Source organism: Gymnogyps californianus, chromosome 29, assembly GCF_018139145.2.
Source record: "Gymnogyps californianus isolate 813 chromosome 29, ASM1813914v2, whole genome shotgun sequence".
In the NCBI taxonomy this organism is placed as follows: domain Eukaryota; kingdom Metazoa; phylum Chordata; class Aves; order Accipitriformes; family Cathartidae; genus Gymnogyps; species Gymnogyps californianus.
In genome coordinates this window covers 984,062-994,330 of record NC_059499.1, presented here as the reverse complement: position 1 = coordinate 994,330, position 10,269 = coordinate 984,062, and the positions used below count along the sequence as shown (strand labels likewise).

Here is a 10,269-nt window from a genome sequence, read left to right as displayed (position 1 = left end):
TCCAGGTAGACGGGGGGGGTCTTGACAAGGGCCTGGAGGTGGCTGTGGATCTCCTTGATGGGCCGGCGCTGCTGGGGCTCCCGCTGCCAGCAGCTCTGCATGATGGCGTACACCTCGGAGGGACACGTGCGAGGACGCTCCAGCTCCCGCCCCTGCGTGATGCACTCGATGGCCTGCGGAAACCGGGGACGGAGATGGAGTAACCCCCTCAACCCCCCCCCCCCCCCTCGGGTACCCCCGTGGGGGTCTGCCGCCATCCTCGTCCCCCCGACTCGCTCACCTCGGTGTTGGAGAGCTGGTACCACGGCTGCTTCCCGTAGGTGAAGATCTCCCAGAGCACCACGCCGAAGCTCCAGATATCGCTCTCGGTGGTGAATTTACGGTAGAGGATGCTCTCGGGGGGCATCCAGCGGATGGGTAGCATGGTCCTGCCCCCCACCTGCCCGCAGCGGGGCCGTCAGCGGGACAGGGATCCCCCCCCCCGTTTGCCCCCCAGCCCTAGCCCTGCTCATTAAGCACGCCTCAGACTAGATAGAAGGCAGAAATGTTTTTCCGCTGAGGCTAAAACACCGGCACGGGTTGCCCAGAGAGGTGGGAGATGCCCCATCCCTGGAGACATTCAAGGTCAAGTTGGAGGGGGCTCTGAGCAACCTGACCTAGCAGAAGATGTCCCTGCTCATGGCCGGGGCGGGTTGGACCAGATGGCCTTCGAAGGTCCCTTCCAACCCAAACCAGTCTATGATTCAATCTGGAGATGGGTTGGGAGGCAGCATCTAAGAGGGAAAAATGGAGCGTGGCCCCCCCCACGGAGCCGGAGAGGAGGGATGGGGCAGCTCACCGGCCCACTCACCCGGTAATAGTCGGTGCTGTAGATATCCCGGGACATGCCGAAATCCCCGATCTTCACCACCAGGTCGTGACCCACCAGGCAGTTGCGGGTGGCAAGGTCACGGTGAACGAAGTGAAGGGAGGCGAGGTAGACCATGCCCGAAGCGATCTGCGTGGCGATCTGCAGCATGTGGCTCAGCGTCAGCTGCCCGCAGGGCTGCCCCTGCCCCTGGTCCAGGATCTTGGCGTCGGGGCCGTGGGACCTGCCGGGGCAGAGGGGCTGCTCGGAGCGGGGGACGAGCGAGAATGGGGGGGGGGGATGCATACAGGGCGGGGGGGTGGGCATGATGCGTGCGAAGGCAGGGGAAGGGCTGCGCACGCACGTGCCGGGAAGGAGGTGCACGTGTGCGTGAAGGCTGGGGAAGGGTGTGCACACATATGCATGCATGCCAGGGAAGGAAGTACATATATGTGTGCATGCACACAGGGGAAGGGTGCGCACAAGCGTGCACACAGTGCCACGGAAGGGTGTGCGTATGTGTGTGCATGCACAAGGGAAAGGCATGCACTTGGTGCGCGTGCGTGCCAGGGAAGGGCGTGCAGATTTGTGCGCATGCACAGGGGAAGGGTGCGCACGTGTGTCAGGGAAGGGTGCACACGTGTGTGCATGCACAAGGGAAAGGCATGCACTTGTGTGCATGCATGCCAGGGAAGGGCGTGCAGATTTGTGCACATGCACAGGGGAAGGGTGCGCACGTGTGCCCGGGAAGGGTGCACACGTGTGTGCATGCACAAGGGAAAGGCATGCACTGGTGTGCATGCATGCCAGGGAAGGGCGTGCAGATTTGTGCACATGCACAGGGGAAGGGTGCGCACGTGTGCCCGGGAAGGGTGCACACGTGTGTGCATGCACAAGGGAAAGGGGTACACTTGTGTGCATGCATGCCAGGGAAGGACGTGCAGATTTGTGCACATGCACAGGGGAAGGGTGCGCACATGTGTCAGGGAAGGGTGCGCACGTGTGTGCATGCACAAGGGAAAGGGGTACGCTTGTGTGCGTGCATGCCAGGGAAGGGCGTGCAGATTTGTGCACATGCACAGGGGAAGGGTGCGCACGTGTGTCAGGGAAGGGTGCGCACGTGTGTGCATGCACAAGGGAAAGGCATGCACTGGTGTGCATGCATGCCAGGGAAGGGCGTGCAGATTTGTGCGCATGCACAGGGGAAGGGTGCGCACGTGTGTGCATGCACAAGGGAAAGGGGTACACTTGTGTGCATGCATGGCAGGGAAGGGCATGCACATGTGTGCACGTTTGCCAGGGAAGGATGTATACATGTGTGTGCATGCACAGAGGGGAAGGGCACGCATATATGTGCATGCACGCCAGAGAAGGATGTGCACATCTGTGCATATGCACAGGGGAAAGGCGTGCAGTTGTATGCATGCACGCCAGGGAAGGGCATGCACATATGTGCGCACATGCCAGGGAAGGCTATACACGTGTGTGCACGCATGCAGGGGAAGGGCGTACATATATGTGCGCAGATACCAGGGACAAGCATGCACTTGTGTGCATGCACGCCAGGGAAGGGTGTGCATGCACGGGGGAAAAGTGTGCACTTGTATGCATGCATGTCAGGGAAGGGTGTGCACGTGTGTGCATGCACACAGGAGAAGGGCGTGCACACGTGTCCACACATGCCAGGGAAGGACATGCATGTGTGGGCATGCACGGGGAAAAGGTGTGCACAGATGCCAGGGAAGGGTGTGTATGTGCGTGCGTGCACACACACGGACCACAGTGCCGAGGATGGCCACGCGTCAGGGGGCACGAGCCCGCGCAGGCCGGGTGTGAAAGCGCGGCGGCGCGTGTGAAGCCGGGGCGTGCGAGGCGGGCCGGGGGCCAGCGGGGCTCCGGCCGCCTCCAGCCGCTCTGCCTTTGATGCCGAGCGCGGCTGACAGCCGTGCCGGAGCAGCCGCGGTCGGGAGCTTGAGGGGGGCTCTGCTCGGCAGAACCATTAATGCCAACTCCCATAACAATAATCATAAAAGCCACGTCTCAGAGCTCATCGCGCGGCCACTAAAGCGATGCCTCTGGCAGCCCCCCCCCCCCCGTCTAGCAGCAATACCTGGGGGGGCAATCGAAAAGTCTCTGCTTATTCCAGCTGATGGCCAATCTCTCTCTATTTAAGCCTCTCAGACAGCTAATCTAATCAATATTGCAAGGAGGGCTGCATTAGCAGGGAGCAGGCTGGCTGCGCTGATGGAGCGGCAAAGGGGGGGGGGTGGGGGGGGAAGGAAACGGGACGGGACCCCCCCCCCCCCAGCCCACCTGAGGAAGCGGTTGAGGTCGCCGTGCTTCATGTACTCGAAGACCATGATGAGGGGTTCGCCCTCGGTGCAGACGCCGTAAAACTTGACGATGTGTTCGTGCTGCAGCACCGTCAGCAGCTCAGCTTCGCGTTGGAAATCCAAGCGGGCGCTTTCCGTCACCTCCTTCAACGCCTGCCGGCACACGGTGTCAACCCGGCACTGACCCACAACCCCCCCGGCATGGACCCCCGACCCCCCCGGCATCATTCCCCCCCCCCCTCTCTCTCTCTCCTCACCTTCACGGCCACCAGCATCTTCTCCTGCTCCGGGAGGAGGTTGTAGCACTCGGCCAAGAAAACCTTCCCGAAGGCGCCTTCGCCCAGCTCCCACTTCAGCACGATGTCCTGTCGCTGCACGTGGTGCACGCCTGGGGGGACCCCCACCCGTCAGTGGGGTGCCCCCCCCGCCCCAGGTTAGGGATGAGTGCATGAGAGGATGCTCGGGGACCGTGGCTGTCCCCCCCACCCTTACAGGTGTCGCAGAAATACTGGGGGTTCTCGATGAAGTTGCTTTTCAGCCCCTCCAGCTTGCTCTCGGCCGAGGAGAGAGGGCTGCTGCCCAGGTTCATGAAGTGCAGGGACATGGCCAGGTCGTCCTCTTGGGCCAGCACCGCCGAGCCTTGCGGGGACAAGGACAAGGCCATCGAGGGGGGGTCCCACAGCCCCCCCCACCCCCTCAGCCAGTGCAGCCAGTGCCAGGCTCTGCCGAGCATCCCCCCCCCGCACCCCGGCCGGCCCCCGGGGGCCAGGCAGCCCGATCAAACCCATTTAGAGGCTGAATCCATTCCAGGAGTGAATTAGCAGCTGCTGCCCGCGCTGCCGGCGGGGAGCCGGCACCCCTCCACGCTCCCCACCCACGTTCCCCACCCGTGGTCCCAACTCCATGGTCCCCCACCCACGGTCCGGTCCCTGCAGGGACCATCACCCAGCAGCCGTGTCCCAATCCGGGTACCCGGCACCAGCCCCGGCTGCCCCACGGATGTGGGAACCGGGGGTGTCCCCGTGCCACGGCTTGAATCCCCCCGCGGCACCGGGTGAGGCGGAGGGGGGACTCACGGTTAATGCCGAACTTGGACCGGCGCCCGCACTTGTTGAGCACGATGAGCATGACGGAGAGGAAGAGGCAGGCAAACACGGCCAGCGCCACGGCCACCGAGACCTGGTGACGGCAGGGACGGGGTTGGGGTCCCACCAGGTCCCTTCTCCCGGTCCTCAGGGGGCTGAGATGGCCGCAAGTCCCAGGAGCTGCCGCAGGGGAAACTGAGGCACCGGGACTCTGCCTTTCATCCCCATCACATGCCCCCATCCCGCTTGGCTCTGGTTTGGCTGGGCCCTAAGGATTTGTCCCACCCTCCCGCGGGTGTCCTGGTCCCCCCAACCCAAACCACGGAGCATCCCCTCACCCCGAAAGTGTGCTCGTCCGTCGTCTCCACGGGCCCCTCCAGCGAGCTGTTCCTGGTGCCTGGGGCGGGGAGAAGGGCGCAGGGTGAGCGTGGGGCAGGGGGTCCCTTTCCCCTGGGGTGGTCGCAGCAAGGGGGGGGGGTCCTGATGGGGGGGGGGGGGGGGATATGCACATTTTGGGGGCTGGGGCAGGGGGTTGTGCCTGCTGCAGCGGGGACCCCGTTGGGGAGCAGCGTGCCCGGTCACTCACCCAGTGGAGACAGAGACACTGGTGCAGCCCAAAGGGAGAGAGAAAGGAGAAACCTTCGTTATTCCCCAGGCGAGAGCACCCCATCCTGCCCCCCCTCCCGCTTCTGGGGAAACTGAGGCACATCGGGCCTTGCTCGGAGAGCCAGCTACAACCCACTTTGCACACCGATTCAAGGAGAGATGCGGCGCATCTCCTCCGCTGAGACCGGGCTTAGCGGGGGGAGCCCTCAGGCAGCCCCCCCCCCCCCCCCTTTGCCCGGTGTTTCCCGGCACCTACCGGGAATGGGCTCCTCGGGGCTGAAGCTGAAGGGGTTTTCCATGAAACGCCCCTGGACGCTGCGGGCGGCAAAGCCCAGGGGGTTGTGGACGAGGAGGGTGTAGTTGCCGTTGTTGACGTGCGTGGGACGGTTGAGCTGGAGGCAGCCGTGGAGGACGGTGGAGTTGTGCTCGTACTCCACGATGCGGGTGTGGATGTAGGGTCCCTCGGCCAGGGCCGTGCCGTTGAAGAGCCAGCGGATGCTGGGGACGGGATTGCTGTCCACCGAGAAGGGGATGCACCAGAAGTGCTGGGGGATGGCTTCGTGCAGGAGCAGGATCACTGGGGGAACTGGGGGAAACAGAGTCGGGTGGGTCCCCGAGCCGGCCCCCTCACCCGGCGCCCACGCCGGCCCCCTCCGGGCTGCTCACAAGTGACGTTCAGCGTCACGCTGTCCTCCGCCGGCCCCGCCGCGTTCTCCGCCCGGCACGTCAGGTCTTTGTGGTTGAGGTTGGAGGAGACATTGCTGATCTCCAAGACGATCTCCCAGTCTGAGACCTGCTGGGAGCACCGGGACAGTGAGCAAACAGCCCCCCGCAAGAGCTGTGCCAGCTCCTGCATCCCCCCCCCCCTCCATGCGAGAGGATGCTGCGGCAGGGACAGTGCTGCCGGGAAGGTCCCCGGCCGTGCTCCAGCGAGGCTGAGCTTGCCTTGGTGACGACAGGCAGCTCGAGTCCCACCTCGGGGACCACCCATTCCCCGGTGGCCGGTGGCTCGGCGGCGATGTGGCAGGTGAGGTTGACGCTGTCCCCTTGGCGCAGCACCGCCTCGGAGTGCTCGATGCGGACGGTCGGGGGCTCTGCCGAGGAGAAGGGGGTGAGCGGGGCCACGTGTGTGTCATCGTCCCCCCCCTGCTGTCCCCAGCCAAGCAGCTCAGGAAGGGGGACAAACCCAGCACCCAAACCCGGCGGGGTCCCCTGCCACGTACCGCAGGCGCGGAGGGGCTGGCTGCCCAGGGGGACCAGCACGCTGCCCTCCCAGCAGCCCAGCGACTGGTTCCCCAGTTCGGCCCGGCTCCCGTTCTGCCAGAGCTGCAGCCAGCGGAGGCCGCAGGAGCAGTTGAAGGGATTTCCCACCAGGATGCTGAGATGGGGAAGGGAAGAGGACAAGGGGTCAAACGGAATGCGGTGGCCCGGGCTCCGGCTCATACACAGGCGGCTACGTCCCCAGCGGGGTCAGCCCGGGCTGGATGCCGGCATCCCCAGCCCCGGCTGCGCTGATCCTGCACCGAGCGCTGCTGGTGCTCCCGGATGCGCCCAGGGCCAGGCGCCGGGCCGCGCGTGCCACCCCTGTCCCCGTCCCCACGCCCGTGGCTGTCAGAGCCACCGTCTCGCTGTGTCCCCAGCCCCATCCCTGCCTTCGTGTCACCCCGGGGGTGCATCCCCGGCAGCGGAGGCTCTGCAGTTGCTTCTCCCTCCCCCCCCCCCCCAACATCACTCACAGCTCTTGCAGGGGCAGATGCTGGAAGGTCTTCCAGGAAAGGCTGTGCAGCGCGTTGGAGGAGAGATTCCTGCCGGGACAGATCCCGTCAGCCACCCCCTCCCACCGCAGTCCCCCCCCTCCTGCATCACTCCACCCTTGCAGAGGGTCTGGCCGGGACACGCCGTGACCAAGCAAAACCACCTCTGCCAGGGTGCCACCAGCCTTCAGGCACCTCCCTGCAAAGGGGGAGCCCCACGCACCCCACGACAGGGTCCCCCCCCTGCTTTCTGGGGTCCCCTCCCGCACCAGGGCAGCATGGAGCTCCCGGGGGGGCCGGCAGCTGCCCGCACTCCTGCCCCTGATCAATGGTTTCCCACTCAGCGGCAGAGCCCCACGCGGCCCCCCCGGCCTGGCTGATGTGCCGATGGGCAGCGGGACACCATCGATCCTGCCCGGGCGCGGGGACCAGCCACCCTGCGCCGGGGCCGAGCGCCTGCGGGGAGGGGGGGGCCGAGCCCCAAAACTGGGGGGGTGGTTGAGGTGGGGAATTGGGGGGGGGGAATACTCACACGTGGCTCAGCCTGGGGGTGTCCAGGAAGGCGTCGGTAGAGATGTGCTGCAGCCCCGACCTGGAGATGGTGCTGGGGGAGGGAAGGGCTGAGCACCCGCACTGGGGACCCCGAATCCCCATCCTGGGAACACCCCCTTTGCCTCCCCACAGCGGGATCAAGCTCTGGGGATCCCCCAGGCATCCCCCCCCCCCCATTTCCCTGTGCAGGGATCCCACCCCGGGGTGCTCACAGGCTCCTGAGGTCCCGCAGCATCCTGGTGTCAGCCCGGGTCAAGGTCGTCAGCGTCTGCTGGTTCTCGATGACGCTGGAAAGCAAATGAGGGGGGATTGGGGAGCAGCCCCAGGACCCCCCCATGCCAGGGGCTGCCAGCAAAGCGTGGGGCGAGGGGAGCGGGGGGCCACGGCTCTCCCCCTCCCCAGGCTGTGCCTGCACTACCCCACACCAGCCTGTGGCTGGGGACGGGGACAGGGACGGAGCTGAGTTGCCCCGCTGTGCCTCAGTTTCCCCTGGGCAGACAGGGATGAGCTGGGAAGGGGGGGCCGGGGATGGCAGCAGCCGATCCTGCTGGCACTGAGTCTCCGGCCGGTGTGTGCCGTGCGGGGCCGGGGCTGAGCCACCACTTGGAGCCCGCGGTCTCACCCAGAGAGTGAGTTTGCCAGGTCTCAGTCCCACTCCTCCGTGGGTCCCCACCTTTCCTTGCACCCCACAGTGTCCTGCGATGGGATGGGGGGCACCGACTGTTGTGTCCCCCCCCTCCCCTTTTCCCAAGGCAGGGGGTGAAGGAAAGCCCCTTTGGGAGCGGGTGCGGGGTTTTCCCACCCCAGGGGCTGCTCCTGCAAACCCCAAATTGTGGGGATTCAGACCCACACCGAGGGGGTTTCGGTCCCACTGACCCCCGTCCGTGGGGGGGGGTTCCCTACCGCCACCCCCATGGATGAGGCTGCAGGGGTGGGAGGGACGAGGGAGGCCGGGGCAGCGGGCCGGCCGGCTGGGGGTCTCTCGGGGGACCGCCATCCCCGCCACCACCCACCCCACCCACCAGCGAACAAAGAGCTGGCAGCGCCCCGCGGCGCAGCATCCCCCAGCACGTGGGGGAAACTGAGGCACGGAGACATGCCGCAGCCAGCCCCCGGCAATGCGGCACAGCCAGGGCTGCGGCAGGGGGAGGACCCAGGAGGCCAGGCACCCCGGTATCACCCAGCACCCCATACCCCCCCCACCCCCAGCACCCTCCTCGCCTCTGCTCACTCCAGCCCTCCTCTCCCCAGCATGAGCCCTGGAACAGGGGGATGAGCGAGAGCAGAGGAGATCCCCCCAAACCAGCAAATTCGGGTGCCCCCCTCAGACCTCTCTCAGCATCCCAACCCACAGGCCCCAGGGCAGGGTGACAGCCCTGCCAGGGTAGGGACAAGGGGCTCCGTCCCTCCCTGCACCCCGGCCCTGCCCCACCACGGCATGGGTGCTCCCTGCCCAGGGACACCGCTGCGCCCTCAGCCCATCGCTCCCCCTGGCATCGCTGCGGGAGGGGGCGAAGAGCTGCCCTCAGCCCCTGACTCGCTCCCTGGGGGGATGCAGCAGGGCTCCCCCCGTCTTTGCAGCCCCCAACACCTCCCACCAAGCAGCCCCACTCCCCACAGGGATTTCAGCCCCATAGCAGATCCAGCCCCACTGCCGCGGTCTCAGCCTCGGAGTGCTCCCTGCTCCATCACTGCCCCAGCCCAGCCCCATCGCCCCGTCCCAAGCTCCGTCATCCCCATCGCCTCCATCATCACCGTCCCCCAGCCCCATCGCCCTGTCCCCGAGCCCCATCGCTCCATCACGCCCAGCCCCACCGCCCCCCACCCCATCACCGCACCCCTCAGCCCATCGCCCCCAGCTCCCGAGTTCCATCGCCCCCAGCCCCATCATCCCCATCCCTGAGCTCCATTCCCCCTCAGCTCCATAGCCCTGTCCCCCAGCTCCATCACCCCCAGCCCCGTCACCGCATCCCTCAGCCCCATCACCCCCAGCCCCTCTGCCTGGTCCCCAAGCTCCATCACCCCCTGCTCCATCGCCCTGTCCCCCAGCCCCATCACCCCCCGCCCCACGGCCCCGTCCCCCCAGCCCCACTCACACGTCGGTGAAGCCGCCGGTTCCCAGCAACCGGGCAAGGCTGCCCACGGTGCCGGGCTCCCGGCAGAGCAAGGTACCGGCCCGGGGGCAGCGGCAGGGTCGGGGGCAGGGACCGGCAGCGCCCGGGGCGGGCAGGGGCAGCAGCAGAACGGCCAGGCAGAGCCAGGCGGGCAGCGACGGCATCGCGGGGCCGGTGTCGGACCCGGTGCCGGTGCCCGGTGCCCGGTGCCGCCCTCCCTCGCACTTGCCCGGCAGCCCGAACACGGGGCCGTGCGGGGCTTAAGAGCATCGCAGGGACCGGCCTCCCGGGAGGGGCCGGCGGCTCCCCCCGCCCCGGCACCGCCCCCGCCCCGGCACCGGAGACCCCCCCCCCGCCCCGGGGCCCGCGGGCGGGGATGGAGGGGCAGCGCCGGGCCCCCCCGCCCGTGACTCACCGGCACTCGGGACCCGGGAAGCCCCCGGCCCGGGGTTGGATGGCGGGGGGGGGGGGGGAGGCTCGGCTGCAGCCCTGCCCGGAGCCCCCCGCCCCACGGAGGGGTGTCCTGCCGCACACGGGTAGCGAGCAGGACGCCTGCCTGCACCCTGCCTGCACCCTGCCTACGTACCTGCACTTTGCCTGGACCGCTGCACCCTGCCTGCATGCCTGTGCCCTGCCTGCATGCTTGTGCCATCCGTACCTGCACCCTACCTAGACGCTTGCACCCTGCCGGCACCCTGCCTGCACGCTGGCACCCTACGACCTGCACCCCCCAGCCCCAAACCTGCCCTCCCCCCCCCCCCCAGCCCCACAAAGCAGCGTCCCGGCATGAGAACCCCCAACCATGCCGGGGCACACGCGTGCACAAGTATGCACACGCGTGCACAAGTATGCACACGCATGTACGCACGCACACGCACATCCAAGACCTGGCTCCAACCCAGAGCTGGCTGCACGTAAGGGACAGGGGACGTCACACCAGCACCCCTGGGCTCATGGGGCCACCAAGAGTCCCCCAAC

The 10,269-nt window shown here is 67.2% G+C and overlaps 1 protein-coding gene across 1 annotated transcript; it reads right to left on the bottom strand.

The window, feature by feature from the left end:
- Window positions 1–2: 2 nt before the first annotated feature.
- NTRK1 (neurotrophic receptor tyrosine kinase 1) lies at window positions 3–9,455 on the bottom strand (the record flags this gene model as incomplete). The annotated part of the gene is made up of 17 exons (XM_050912189.1): window positions 9,274–9,455; window positions 7,390–7,464; window positions 7,158–7,229; window positions 6,608–6,676; window positions 6,095–6,249; window positions 5,817–5,965; window positions 5,538–5,664; window positions 5,128–5,457; window positions 4,852–4,869; window positions 4,604–4,662; window positions 4,257–4,359; window positions 3,673–3,819; window positions 3,438–3,568; window positions 3,161–3,333; window positions 851–1,091; window positions 281–439; window positions 3–173 (listed from the first exon to the last, which is right to left on the bottom strand). Coding segments are annotated over exons 1-17 (2,361 nt in total), but the record flags the coding sequence as incomplete, so codon positions are not given.
- Window positions 9,456–10,269: the final 814 nt, after the last annotated feature.